The sequence below is a fragment of the Odocoileus virginianus genome, chromosome 15, assembly GCF_023699985.2.
Source record: "Odocoileus virginianus isolate 20LAN1187 ecotype Illinois chromosome 15, Ovbor_1.2, whole genome shotgun sequence".
Lineage (NCBI taxonomy): Eukaryota > Metazoa > Chordata > Mammalia > Artiodactyla > Cervidae > Odocoileus > Odocoileus virginianus.
Window position 1 is genome coordinate 51,330,308 of NC_069688.1, and position 15,802 is coordinate 51,346,109.

Sequence of the window (15,802 nt, forward strand, 5' to 3'; positions counted from 1 at the left end):
CATTCCCTATCTTAGCTAAAATTTTGTAGCAAATTACATGTTTTCTCAAAACTTACGGAAGATGAATCAGGCACATAAATTCTTTCAGAAAGTAAAAGTAGCATATTTGTGTTTCATAAGACGCTGATAACTATTTTATGGCAATTGATATAATTTAATGTATATAGTATATTTCAAATTTATTTTTACCAGTCATGTCCCTTTTGCTTTTAGCAATGAAATTGTCTACTACATAGCATCCTTCTGTCTTCCTTCTGAAAGTGACATTATTTCTGAAACTGTGGCTTAGCAATGAGAAGGAAAATGATGCCTTTCTTACTCTAAGGGAGGAAATGTAGTATGCTAGAAAGTGCTCTGAAGTGGGACAAGGAAATAAGGGTGCTGGTTCCAGCTGTGCTGTAATATAAATGTTTGTTAAATGAACAGATCAATAAATATGAGACCTTTGAACCTCAGTTTCCCAACTGTAAAGGTTAGAACCTAGGTTAGAGTAAATTATTATTAGTAGTAAATTATTATAGACTAAGTTACTCTAGGTTAGAGCAACTGTAAAGGTTAGAGTAGGTTATCTCTGTGTCTCCTAATAGCTCTAAAATCTCCTTATTTCATGTAAGCAGTGTCTCCCTTCTTGCTGGAATCCTTCACTGTGAAATAGACATCTCAAGGATTGTTATAATGGAATGCATTTAGTATGTTAGTGTAATGATATTTTACCTATTTTTTTATTTTTACCTATTGTTAATCCATCTCCCTCTGCTTGCAGGGGCTTTCCTGGTAGGTTAGCTGGTAAAGAATCTACCTGCAATGCAGAAGACCCTGGTTTGATTCCTGGGTCGGGAAGATCCCCTGGAGAAGGGCTACTTGGAAACATTCCTTACATAATTACACAGGAAGTCTGTAATGGGAGTTGGGAGTGAGATCTTGATTTTTTTTTTTTATACCTTTTCTAAGGTTCTAACATGTGAAACTAGTTTCCCAGAATTATTTTGGTCCAAATCTGAAATAGAAATTTTTCATACATTTTTATGCTAGTCCCAAACTCAGTTCTTAATGCAATGAGCTATGTATCTATACATTAATTTATCTGTAGAAAATATTGCTTTAATGTTCTAAAACCACTGTTGTTGTTGTTCGGTTGCTAAGTTGTGTCCAACTCTTTGTGACCCCATAGACTGCAGCACACCAGGCTTCCCTGTCCTTCATTATCTCCCGGAGTTTGCTCAAACTCATGTCCATTGAGTCAGTGATGCCATCCAACTATTTCATCCTGTTACCTTCTTCTCCTCCTGCCCTCAATCTTTCCCAGTATCAGGCTCTTTGCATCATGTGGCCAAAGTGGTGGAGCTTCAGCTTCCGCGTCAGGTGTTCCAATGAATATTCAGGGTTAATTTCCTATAGGATTGACTGGTTTGATCTCCTTGCTGTCCAAGGGACTCTCAAGAGTCTTCTCCAGCACCACAGTTTGAAAGCATTGATTCTTCAGCACTCAGCCTTCTTTATAGTCCAACTCTCACATCCGTACATGACTCCTGGAAAAACCATAGCTTTGACTATGTAGACCTTTGTCGGCAAAGTAATGTTTCTGCTTTTTTTTTTTATGTCTCTGCTTTTTTTTTTTTTTTTTTTATGTCTCTGCTTTTTAATACTCTGTCTAGGTTGGTCATAACTTTTTTTCCGAGGAGCAGCCGTGCCACACAGTCAAACTCATGCTTGGTGGACATTTCCCATGCTCTGTTTATTTTGTGTGAAACCTCTGTAAATAACCTGCCCGGAAAAGATCTGCAAGGACATGTCTCACTTGAATGAGAGAGGCTAGGTTGAGAAAAGATGGAGGAAGCATATGGAGATCCCAGCTTATCTTGAATGAAGGTTTCTGGTGTGGGTTTGTGCTTTTGTTTTAAATCAGTTGCCAGAATACCAGATATGCGTGTGTGTGTGTGTGTGTGTCAGGCAGTCAGTCATATCCAACTCTTTGTGATCCCATGGACTGTAGCCTGCCAGGCTCCTTTGCCCTTAAAATTCCCTAGGCAAGAATACTGGAGTGGGTAGCCATTCACTTCTCCAGAGGATCATCCTGACCCAGGGATTGAACCCAGGTCTCCTGCTTTGCAAGCAGATTCTTTACCATCTGAGCCACCAGGGAAACCGCAACACCAGAGTGAGTTACATTCAAGTGTAACGGATTTGGTGGATTATAATTCAGACACTAAAATTATACCTATGAAGAATTTTTAATGATATGGCAAATTGTTTTTAATACAGTAACTGAGAAAAGAAATTTTGCATTATGATTTGATTTCAATGAAAGGGAAGTAAACACACAAGTTTATTAACTGTGGTTTTTTCCTAGATGATAATATTATTTTATGGTGTTTTTTCTTTCTGTATTTTTGCTTTAAAAAACAAAAAATTCAGCTAATGGTTTTTTAAAAATTTTTAAATGTAAGTTACGTTGTGAGGTTTTGTTTTTTGTGTTTGTATTATTGCAAATTTGGATGTTCCCATTTTCTCATGATTCCAGAGGAGGAACAACTCTAAACATCACAAGGGTCAACAAATGCAGGCGATCCCAGCAACCTTTTTATTTATGTGCTGGGTACTAACTGCTTGGGCTTCCCTGGTGGCTCAGGTGGTTAAGAATCCATCTTTAATTCAGGAGCCCTGGGTTCTATCCCTGGGTCAGGAAGATCCCCTGGAGAAGGGAATGGCTATCCACTCCAGTATTCGTGCCTGGAGAATTCCATGGCTGGAGGAGCCTGATGGGCCACAGCCCACGGGGTCCCAATGAGTTGGACATGATTGAGCAACTAACACACACACACTAACTACATACAAGAGATCTTGAAAAAATAAGACATATCTCAGGACTTCCCTGTAGGTCCAGTAGTTAAGAATCTGCCTTCCAATGCAGGGGTTGTGAGTTTAATCCCTGGTCAGGGAACTAAGATCACACACAGTGCAAGGCAACTAAACCCACATGCCACAACTAAGGCCCCACACAGCCAAATAAATAGTTTTTTAAAAAGACATATCTTAGAGTAAAAGAGCCAAAATATCTTTTGCAGGAAACAGGCAAAAAAAAAAAAGTCTTATGTAATGAGAAAACTGTATGAGGGGTAATGACACATAAGGGTGGCGTGGTCAACTCAGTCTGGGAGTATCCAGAAGTGTTGCTTGAGTCCAGAGTTGGGTTAAAAGATGGAGACAGAGATTCACAGGGAACCGCTTGTAGGAAAGTCCTTTAGCATGAAGCTCAGTGGTGGTTCTGGGAATTATGATTAATTTAGTGACAGTGGACACAGACTATAGAAGAGATCAAGAGCAAACGTGGCAAGGAAATTGTCAGGAGTAAAATCGTGGCTGTCTTTGAACGTCATACTTAGTAGCTGGGCCTTTCTCCTCTGTATGACAGGAAGCCATTAAGAGGTTTTAAGCTGTGGATTTACATTTGATTTGCCTTTTAGAAAGATGCCCCTAGTGCTGTGGGGAAGAGGTAGTGAAATGGGAGGCTCCAGAGGGGACCTGTTACCACCGTGAAGTGAAGCTGGCCAGAATTGTGACAGAGGGAATGAAGATGCAGGGGTGAACTTGAGAGACAGTGAAATGCCAACGTAGACCCTGATCCAGCAGGCTGTTGGGTGTGTCGTGTGAAGGAGAGGGGTGACCAGGAGGAGCCCTCGGGTCCTGGTGTTGTTGGAAGAGGGGATTGTGCGAGGAGATGAGGGGAAGTATGTGTCAGTTTGAGATATAAAGTTAAGGGGTTTTTTTTGTCCTTTTTTCCTTCCCTTCTGTCTCTTTCTGCCTTTCCATCCTTCCCTTCTGTTTCTACCTTCCTCCTTCCTTCCTTACTCCCTCCCTACCTCTTTCTTTCTTTCTTTTCTTTTCTTTTCACTCAGGCATTTAGTCATTCAGTCAACCTTTATTAAGCCCTCACTGTATGCCATGCACTATCCCAGTCACTGCTGAAGGTTCATTATAAAGCAGGCCCTTTTCCGTGAACCCTCAGCCATGAGGGGAAAGAGGCCGTTTTCACGGCCACAGTCACCAGGTGTCTCTGACCAGGACACAGCTAGTCAGACCTGAGACTACTTAACTCCTTTCAAATGGTGTTGCATATTACATGTTTTCTATTTGGAAACATCTCTAATGGCCATTTTCTTTCTAGGTAGTGCTATTATTTCTGTTATGTTTCTGAGAGAAAATTTGAGAACCTCGGATTTACTAGGTAAGTAATTATATAATTCAGGTAATTAAAGCTCTGATTGATGAGGAAATAACTAATCCTATCCATTAAGAATATGTGTTTTAAAAGCAAGGAACAAATTACTGAAATGGATATAGTGTCATCTAGAGGCGAACATTATCCTGCCTTGGAGTTTCCATCTGCTCTTTGACATGAAATACGTGCATCTTCATTGTGGCCGCTGCCCAAGCTATTGACCACAGCAGATCATTATTGTACAGTATTATTACTATTGTGAATGTTATGAAAATTTTATGAACGTCATAAAATCCAAGAAAACATCTGTGTTACCTAATAGAGTATTCCACTTCAAAGGACATATTTAATAGATTGTTCCATGGAGGGACTGCATGAAACTGAAAACCACGTCCAAAAATTAGATGTACCAATTAACTACCTAATTTTTTGTTAGCCTTTTCCAAAAGTAACATAGAATATTGATCTTCAAAATTTTATTTAGAGGGAATTCCCTGGCAATCCAGTGGTGAGGACTCCACGTACTCACTGCTGAGGATTCGGGTTCAATCCCTGGTCAGGAAACTTAAGATCTCACAAGCTGTGCAGTATAGCCAAAAAAAAAATTTTTTTTTAATTTAGAAATACAGCTATTAATGAAAAATCACAGTAGCCTTACTGGCTGTAAAAAATGTTTCTGCTGCACGGCAAAGCCAACACATATTGATTGTATCTTCTACCTCTTGTTGGAAATATCACTGGTGAGAAGAATTATAAAAATTCATATTTTCTTCCTTGACAAAATCCTGTCTGAATTACTGCCGACATATGATAATGAGTATAAGACTTTAGGCACTTTAAATAAAGCCATGTCTACTCAGTTCCAAGGAGATCATATTAAAAAAAAACTGTTTGAGTTTAAATGTGACACCAGTGTTGGTATGTTGAACATTTGTTTCCCTGATCATGTTTCCCTTGAGCCTAGTGTCTTGAAGGAGTTTTCACTTTTTCTTTTTCCTCCTTGATTTGATTCTGCTGGTAGAGTTTTTTAGTCAACACTGTCAAATTTTCATGGTTAAAATGTTTTTCCAAATGCATTCATATGTGAATTGTGGCTTTTCAAATACATTATTTTTCTATACTCTTTTTTTGTACTATGGTTATGGCCTCATTTGGGGACGTTGTATGGAATCAGAAATAAGAATGAGCAATGCCTGAGTTTTATAGATTAAAGCAATTAGGTCCTACATTATGTTTCTCATTTATCAAAAGTCTTATGGAAACTTTAAGTCATTTAATCTTACGTATGTCATCTTTTGTAATTAATGGCTGATTGATGTTTAAATAATTGTAAGGTATTTAATGAAGTAATACAGATGGATATAGAGAAAGTCTTGCCAATTATTATGAACCCTTGTGATAAAACAATGATTAAGAGAGAATCCCTGCCTTCAAGTAATATGGTCAATGATCAAATATATACAAAAATGCATTTTTAAAAGCAGAAAACAATATGTGTTATAATGCCTGAACCGTTAGTTTAGAACAGAGTTTCTCAGCCTCAACACTACTAACATTTTAGGTTGGATAATTCATCAAGGGGGATGTACTGTGCACTGTAGTGTGTTTAGCAGCATCGCTTTTGGCCTTTACCCATTCGCTGCTGGTAGCACACTCTGCCCCAGTTATGACAACCAAAAATAACTTCAAACATTGTCACATCTCCCTTGGGGGGCGGAGGGCAGGCAAAATTGCCTCCGGTTGAGAACCACTGGTTTAGAATAAAGAGAGATTACTCTAGTTAGAAAGCTTAGAGAGGATTTTCTGTAGCGCAGATACCATTTGAATTAGTTCTGACAGCTGAATAGGACAGGCATGGACCACCTCTAAGCATCTGGAGGATGGCAAACAGAGGGAATAAGATGAGCACTGTTGACGAATGAAAAGGTAAGATAAGTTTCTATGTAGTACTGTGCTACAAGCACTGCCAATGAGGATTGGGAGAAAAATTAATGAAAGCCATAGCTATAGGAAGGAAAGAAATAGAAATATCAATATGTGCCAGTGATTTGATTATATTCTTAGAAAACCCAAGATCAACTGAACATTACTAAAAGCAGTAAGCTAGTTCAACATCAAAGGATATAAAATAAACTCACTCTCAAGGGTTCAAAGCTGGATTCAACTTCTGCTATCAACTGTGTGGCCAACGTATTACTTAACTTCTCTAAGCCAGTTTGCTGACAAATATAGAAGACTATTTTAAGGGTCAAATTGGATAATTGATACAAGCACTTTGAGACATGGAAAGCCCTGTTATTAATAATAAAATTATTATTTCTATGATTAACTTCATTCCTAGGAGGTAATACTAAAAACATAAGAAATAGGAAATACACTCACATACACATGTAACAGCAACAATGACAAAAACCCTCTGTCAGTTCTTTGATTCTTTGCTAATTTTTCTTACTTTAAAAATAACCAAGATTTATTAAATATCTACTTCTTTCAGGTTCTATAAGTGTTTTGCATGAACCGTCTCATTTAAATGTAGGAACATTCATTTACAGATCTGCTTTGTTATTGTTGTTTAGTCGCTAAGTCGTGTCCAGCTCTTTTGCAACCCCATGGACTGTAGCCCACCAGGCTCCTCTGTCCATGGGATTTCCCAGGCAAGAACACTGGAGTGGGTTGCCATTTCCCACTCAAAGACTTATGTGACTTTTGCTAAATGACTTAATCCCTTTAAGCCCCAAATTTCCTCATCCTTAAAATGAAGATAATATTACCTATGTCATAGGATTAAACAAGTATATAAAACTTGTGTATGTAAGACTCTTGGAAGAGGGTCGGTCATGTAATAAGTCCTCAGTAATGGCCGCTATTATTATCATAGCTATTAATACCACCACCCACCACTCTGTGCTGTTTCTTCATGAAAGAAAACCTTGATTAGGATATTTAGTGAACTTTAGGAATCCAGGTAACATTTCCCACAACTCTGATTGAGTTTTTTTGCCTTTTACCTGAATGCTTTTTGATCAGGGATTTGTCTGTTATCATATTTGTATCATACTGTAATTAAAAGTGATCAATTCTTGATTAACGTTACAGGAATAAGAAAGGACATAGTCACCGATTCCATATCCGTGCCTCTGACAGCAATACCATATGATTATCATGACTTGAGATGTTATAACCCTTTTCAGGCTTGGGAAGGACTCTTTCCCAACCATCCTCAGTAGTGTGTTAGGTCACATGTATTTTCTTGGGACCTATATTGCTGTTGCCTTGAGAAAATTTGGCTCTTTCTGTTAAAAGCTAAAAATGCATTGTTTTTTGTTTACAGGGACTAAGACCAAACAGGGAAAAGAGTAGTTAGTGGCATTTTATACAAGATTAACATATAAGCATGCTAAAAATTAAATTGTCAAAATGTGTAAAATGTATTTTTCCCTGCTTCAGGCAAATGAAAGTTTGTTTTTCATGATGGAACAAATGAAGATTTTTTTGGACCATGTGGAAACTAGCTGAACTAATTTATTGCCAAATGTTGATCTGTGGCTATGAAGCTTTTCACCACTAGCCTCAAAAAATGACCTCACAAAAGCTATGTCTGAAAGAAATCACCAACTATTATTAATTCAATGACAGGCTTTGGACTGTGCTCTGATTCTTAGTGGATTAATAACTTTAAATTATTTTAATGATTATTTTTCCTCTAAAATGCACCAGAATTCTCTCCCCTTCAATCAGCCAAAACTATAGTATTTCCCCCTCTCCTCCCTTAGTCATCAAAAATACCGAATCTAATAGTCTGTGGGATCCTAGTTGACTTAAGTCCAGACATTGTCATCATGAAAATAAAAATTACATCAGCACTCTCCAGAGTAACTTGATTATTTCAAGTCACCTATATATGGTTTCCCCATTGATAGAATGTCAAGAGACTAATAGTGAGACAAAGAATACTTCCTTCCTTCCTTCTCCCACAGTAGAGGTCAGCTTGGTTTGAAGCCAGGACCTAGAATACTAATCTAGCCAAACAAAAAATCATTTCTAGTTGAGAGGACAGATTGGCTATTTGGTTTTAAAACTGGCTCAAGAATGGGAGACTTTATGATGGTAGATTCAGAACAATTTAATTTCACTATATTATTTAGATAAGTTAAATAAGCAAGGTGACAGTATACACCCTACTTAGTTAACTTATTGAAAGGACTGATGCTGAAGCTGAAGCTCCAATACTTTGGCCACCTGACATGAAGAGCGGACTCATTGGAGAAGACCCTGATGCTGGGAAAGACTGAGGCAAAAGGAGAAGGGGATGACAGAGGATGAGATGGTTAGATAGCATCACTGACTCAATGGACATGAGTTTGCGCAAACTCCAAGAAATGGTGAAAGACAGGGAAGCATGGCATGCTGCAGTCCATGGGGGTCACAAAGAGTCAGACATGACTTAGCGACTGAACAACACTTTTGAGACTTGCCAATCCAGGGCTTCTTCAGGACTTTGCCTTAAGCCTGAGGAATCTGAAGAGACTATACTGAGGAGAAGGCACCCTTCAGTGTGAAGGGATCCAGTTTATGCTGGGGTATTTAGTGGTATACCACTAAAGCAATAGCTGGACCGCCATTGATCCGGCGGCATATTGCAGGCTCTAAGAGAAGCAGACAGCAATGTAGGTTAAGGTCAGCTTAGCTGAATTTTTCAACTCTTGAGGCTATCAGAAGTCAGGTCAAGGCAGATTCCAGAAACTAGCTTAACCACAGTTAACACTAACTGGCAATGAGCTGGAGGAGTGGGGACACAATTAAAAGCGATTTCAGGTTTTGCTTAAGGAGAAGGGTGGGCTGGGAAACTGGATATCTTTTGAGGAAGAACTGTGCAAGTGGATTCTAAAATCCAAGGCTTGCACAAGTGAGGAACTCAGCAGGCTATAGATGCCAGTGAACAGACACATCAGAAGGAGCCTGCCTATAGGCTGTTTTCCCTTCCTCTATCTTTATTCAGCCTCCGTCCACAAGCATCTATAGGAGACTTCTGCAGCAGAGCTTCAGTAGCCTCTTGAAACAGAGGCTGTATTCTCACAGCTGGATCCAGTTAAATGTCAGGCATTTCTCAGAGTATAAAATATTCCTCCAAACACTACTTCAGGATGATATAAATGGTCAAATATGTTTAGAAAATATTACAACCATATCCTCCCCAAGGAGATTCACAATGAACGCTAACACATTCAGGCTCTCAGGGGTCTTCCAGTAAAATAGCAATTTAAATTTGTTTAACTCACCTCTTTCCAAATAGACTTGAGTTGAAACTTTTTTTGGTGGTGTGTCCATCTTATGAAACTGGGTTCTAGGGAACACCAGTTTGGAGACGTTCTTCTCAAGAAACTTACGGGCCAGTCGGGGCCTTAAGGAACTGCTGCCAGACGGAGTCTATTCCTTCTCTCCCCTGTGGAGATGTTTCATCCAGCCTCATGTTGTGCTCAGTACAACTCCTGGGGTGCCACTCACTGAGACTACAAGGTGAATGACAGACTTGTGTAATCCATTTGTCAGCCCTGGTCCATTATGCATACAAGAGGCAGAAGAGTATAATCATTAAGAACAGGTTATCTAGGGACTTCCCTGGTGGTCCAGTGGTTAAGATTCCACGCTCCCAATGCAGGGGGCCCAGGTTTGATCCCTGGTCAGGGAACTAGATCCCACATGCCACAATTAAGACCCAGCACAGCAAGTAGATAAATAAACATATATATATATATATATGTGTGTGTGTGTGTGTGTGTGTGTGTATTAAAAGAGTAAGTTACCTAGGTTCCAGTTCAAGCTCTTCACTTAGCCCAAACAAGGTAATTATTCTGTCTGTGACTCAGTTTTCTCATTTGTCAAATACGGCTAGTAATAGTTTAATAGTATCCAATGTTATATATTATACAATGTACATATACTATATGTTAGTATAGTAACATGCAGTATAGTTATTTTTGCAGGCTTTTTGTAAGAAATATTAGTTGTGTTTGTATAAAGCATTTAGATTATGCTAAGCATTAGCTATTGCTATTATAGTTCTTATTATCATCACATTTCTGTGTGATGGTGATCATAATGTAACTCATGTCAGCCACAATTGTCTATGAAATCTATAGCTTTGAGCACATTGCTTAAAAAGAATGATTACCTTCCCTTGGCATTTGCCCTCCCAGTACACCTAGTCCATCTACTCCAAAGAGCAGGGATGAGCTTGTTTCCCTGTTTTGTACATGTGACAAGTTTATAGGAGGAGATTTTATTAATACTTGTATCAAGCTGAATCTGAAATGCCCACCAGATCATTGTAGATTTTTATATGACTTCAGTTGTATTTGATGAGAAAATGTATTTGGTGCAGGTCTGGGCACAAGGGTGGCAGATGAGCACACATCCCTGTATCCAGCATCCCGTGGTTGCAGCTGACTCACTGCTGCCTGACCGCTTCGCCTTTGGTCCCCACCAATGGTCAGCTCTCAGTGTTTTGTGTTCCAGTTCCCTGAGGTTAGGGACTTCCCTGGTGACAGACGGTAAAGCATCTGCCTGCAATGTTGGAAACCTGGATTCGATCCCTGGCTTGGGAAGATCGCCTGGAGAAGGAAATGGCAACCCACTCCAGTATTCTTGCCTGGGAAATCCCATGGACAGAGGAGCCTAGTGGGCTACAGTCTATGGGGTCACAAAGAGTCAGACACGATTTAGCGACTAAACAACAACAACAACGTGATGTTTCATGCCGCTTTTAGGAAAAGGTGGGATATAAAAATATTTTGCAGAAATTAATTGAAGCAACTGCTGGTGGCTGTCTGCAACACTTTTAAACACTTATGAAAAATGTGCACATGACTCATGAAGGAGACAGTATATCACATAGGAAAATAAAAATGACACCAAAGAAACAAACAAATTAGAGCAGTTATCCAGAACTGCCTTCGTAAATGTAGGATGTTGCTGAAATTAAAATTATTAGCAAGAAAGAACGTGTGACCGCCTGAGCTGCCATAGAGTTACTCACTAGACTCTCAGTGATGTGAGGTTCACATGAGATAATACGTGTGAAAAATTACTTTGAAAGGGTACTCGCAAAACCATCAGTTGTTGCATTTGTTTTTAACAAGCTTTGGAAGGCGGTGAGGATCTGCACTGGTGGAAATGGGCACAGGCCGAATTGGAAATAACGCTGCCTCCATGAATGGAACACTGCAGACTCTGCAAGAATGAGGCTGCCCGACATATAATGATGTGAAACGTTTTCCGAGATGTTCTTGGAGTAGAAAAAGATGTTCTGTTAAGTAGGAAAAAAGCAAGATACAGAAAAGTGTGTATAATATGCTGACATCATTCTGTGTAAAAAAAGAAAATCAAAACGCATGCACTCTCACCCACCCCTACCTAAAGCATCTGATAGGGAATTGATGTCTCAAGAGCGAGCAGCAGTAGCTCACTTTGAGGAGGGGACCTCGTGGGCCACAAGGATGTGAAAAAGAATTTCCTTTCGCTGATCCCTCTTATATGGCTTTTCAGTTTTTTACTGTACGCATGTGTTATCCATTCAAAACTAAAATTTCAAGGTCTTCCTTGCTGGTGCAGCGGTAAAGAATCCACCTGCCAATGCGGGAGACACAGGTTCGATCGCTGATGGGGGAAGATCCCACATGCCATGCCGCAGCTATTGAAGCCCGTGTGCCCGAGGGCCCCTGCTCCTGCATAAGAGAGGTCGCCACGGTGAGAAGCCCATGCATTGCAACTAAAGAGTAGCCCTCACTTGCCTCGACTAAAGAAAAGCCCACGCAGCAATGAAGACCCAGCACAGCCAAAGATAAATAAATAAAAACCAAATTCTTGAAAAATGAAATTTGACGCTAGATAGATAAGATAAACAATTGGCAGAGGAACTCAATATAAATAAGAGATTTGGGTTTCACAAGAATAGATTGGAAGTCTCTGAGATTTTGAAATTGTATTTCAATGCATTTATTCTGCTTTACTAAGTTTAGAAAGCTGGGTTTTTTAAATATCCCTTCTTCCTAGGAATGTAATATTGAACAATTATCTTATAAGATCTTTGGTTTCTTTTTTTTTTTTTTTTTTTTTTTGGTCAAAGAAAGGACAGACCTGACCAATAATTTTGCCCAAGTTCTTATATATGGTTTTTATTATTTCCTTTCATTACAGTGCTTAATAATGTATATTGTTTTCTTTTTTAAAATTCTCATTAGAAAATAGCTTTTAAAATGGTGTGTATAATTTCTGTCTTCACAAAGTAGTACTGAATAAATTGTTACATTAGAGTAAGCTTATTTTATAGCTCCTACTATACCATGAATAGCTGTTGTCTGGCTTGTATAAAAAATCAAATGGATTCTCAGAAACTAGAGTTCAAAACTCTAAATCATTAGGTTGAGAACAATAGGAAATTGATGTCTTCAAATTATGAGATTGTATAGACAAACCAAATTGTTTCAGGTTGGAGTGTGTGCTGGTTGTAAATTATATACACAACAATGCTGACCTCAGTAGTGAAACAGGTTGAATTATGTTTTCAAGTTGTGCTCCCCCAAAAATGCTACATAAATCAGTTTTTCTCAGGCTGCTAATTATTAATAAATAATCAGTTTCCAGTGTTATTTAGAAAGCCAAGTCTGCTTCTCTGTGGCCACTTCTCCCCCACATTTTCCGTTCCTCCGTTATTATAAGTAATGTTAAAGTGATGACAGTAACACATTCCTACATAGGTTTATTATGTGATATTTTATCGAGCTATCCCTGGAATTCTAGATTTTAAATTAGATCAAGTCAATCTGACTCAGAGTCAGCATTCACTTTGTTATTTCTCCTAAAAGGACTCCCAAAACTGACAATGATTATGGTATTCATTTACCAGAGTTTCAAAGTGTAAAATACCCAAGTATGTGTGTGTAAAGGGTCCAAGGTGAGTAAGTGCAGAGTGGACCGTCAGATGATGTATTTCCCTACTCTCTGGGCCCTGCCATCTAGATCTAGGTGGATCTAGATTCATCATGCACTTCCTGGTCCACATGGAAACAAACAGCCAGGTTGGATGTGTTTCCACATCTCCATATGCATATGTGTTCTGATCGTCCCCATCTCTGGGGAAACCTTCTCTGTAAGAGGTCAGGATTCATCTTGAACAACAGAAAAAAATCAGAAGTTATGTGCTACCCCATCCATCCTGTGGCCCTTATCTTATCCCCTTCTACAGGTAATGTTGTTGGGTAAATGCGTGATGTTCTTGGGATGGTTTGATGGATTGTATTTTCATAGGCATCCCTTGGAGAAGGGAAAGGCTACCCACTCCAGTATTCTGGCCTGGAGAATTCCATGGACTATAGTCCATGGGGTCGCAAAGAGTCAGACACGACTGAGCGACTTTCATGACTTTTACAAGTAATGCTCGGTGTATAGGAAATTTTTACATAAACAAAAAGGCTTGAATGGCCCCTTTTCAACATGGTTTGTCTTTTCAATTTAAAAGGTATGACGTTGGCATTGGCAGGAACATATCTATTGGTGAACTTTGCTCCAAATATAACTCAGGCTATCTCCGCAAGAACAGTACAGTATTACTTTGTTGGCTGGCAGTTCATGATCTACATGGTAAGAATTCTAAAAATTTTACTATCCTAGAAGCAATATTGTCTAGACCACTGGTACATGGAGATGTAGGAGAACTAGTATAATCTTTTCTTCTCAGTGTTAATAACTCATTAAAATGTAAATATATTTGACCAGTATTTGAAACACTAAATCAACAATAGAAGTACCCCTGTTCCCTGGGTATTCGGTCCTTGGGGATAACTTATCACTGGAACAGTTTCCACAATTTAATGGAATTTAATCCAGCAAATTCCAGAGTCATGTATTTTAGGACAACTTAAAAACAAAAAATAACCTCTGTTCCCAAGTCAAAGGAAAGTACCTGAAGACATATTTTACTTCACTGAATTTTATTTAAGGTAGGTATTTTCTTCAAAAAAGCACTCATAGAAACCCATGCAATAGCCTGTCTGAAGAGAAATAAGATAATACTGAGAGGTGGGGAAAAGAAAAAACAGAATGAGCTGATGTAGAAATTGGAAGCCACTAATTGGGACTTTTTTTTTTAATTTGATGCAATGACTATGTTTGTTGGGTATTAAGAGAGAATGTGCTTGAAATAGTTGGCATATAACTTGTTATAGAGGTCAGTTTAGATTGAAAATTAAGAATATTCTAGAAAAGGCAGGCAGGCAGAAGAAAAATGGGGTTGTCTAGATGAGCATTTAACCAAGAACTGAACTGGTAAAATAGTTGTGAATTCAATAAAAAGAATCAAGGCACACAGAGTCATACATTTTTAGGGTTAGAAGTGACCTCAAAAAGCTATCAGGCCCAGTGCTCTGCCTTTAAAACAGGTTCAGTTCAGTTCAGTTCAGTCGCTCAGTTGTGTCCGACTCTTTGTGACCCCATGGACTGCAGCATGCCAGGCCTCCTTGTCCGTCACCAACTCCTGGAGTTTACCCAAACTCATGTCCATTGAGTCAGTGATGCCATCCAACCATCTCATCCTCTGTCATCCGCTTCTCCTCCTGCCCTCAATCTTTCCAAGCTTCAGGGTCTTTTCAAATGAGTCAGCTCTTTGCATCAGGTGGACAAAGGATTGGAGTTTCAGCTTCAACATCAGTCCTTCCAATGAACCCTCAGGACTGATCTGCTTTAGGATGGCCTAGTTGGATCTCCTTGCAGTCCAAGGGACTCTCAAGAGTCTTCTCCAACACCACAGTTCAAAAGCATCATTCTTTGGTGCTCAGCTTTCTTTATAGTCCAACTCTCACATCCATACATGACCACTGGAAAAACCATAGCCTTTACTAGACGGACCTTTGTTGGCAAAGTAATGTCTCTGCTTTTTAATATGCTATCTAGGTTGGTCATAACTTTCCTTCCAAGGAGTAAGCATCTTTTAATTTCATGGCTGCAGTCACCATCTGCAGTGATGTTGGAGCCCCAAAAAATAAAGTCAGCCACTGTTTCCACTGTTTCCCCATCTATTTGCCATGAGGTGATGGGACCAGATGCCATGATCTTAGTTTTCTGAATGTTGATCTTTAAGCCAACTTTTTCACTCTCCTCTTTCACTTTCATCAAGAGGCTCTTTAGTTCTTCACTTTCTGCCATAAGGGTGGTGTCATCTGCATATCTGAGGTTATTGATATTTCTCCCGGCAATCTTGATTCCAGCTTGGGTTTCTTCCAGCCCAGCATTTCTCATGATGTACTGTGCATATAAGTTAAATAAGCAGGGTGACAATATACAGCCTTGATGTACTTCTTTTCCTATTTGGAACCAGTCTGTTGTTCCATGTCTAGTTCTAATTGTTTCTTCCTGACCTTCATACAGATTTCTCAAGAGGCGGGTCAGGTGGTCTGGTATTCCCATCTCTTTCAGAATTTTCCACAGTTTATTGTGATCCACAAAGTCAAAGGCTTTGACATAGTCAATAAAGCAGAAATAGATGTTTTTCTGGAACTCTCTTGCTTTTTCAATGATCCAGCGGATGTT

The 15,802-nt window shown here is 39.1% G+C and overlaps 1 protein-coding gene across 1 annotated transcript in view; it reads left to right on the plus strand.

The window, feature by feature from the left end:
* The window catches only part of NIPAL2 (NIPA like domain containing 2), a 76,777-nt gene that overhangs the window by 34,981 nt on the left and 25,994 nt on the right, over positions 1–15,802 (plus strand). Inside the window, exons 4-5 of the mRNA XM_070477351.1 lie at positions 4,166–4,225; positions 13,737–13,858. Coding sequence (XP_070333452.1) covers positions 4,166–4,225; positions 13,737–13,858 — 182 coding nt within the window. The remainder of the gene's footprint in view (positions 1–4,165; positions 4,226–13,736; positions 13,859–15,802) is intronic.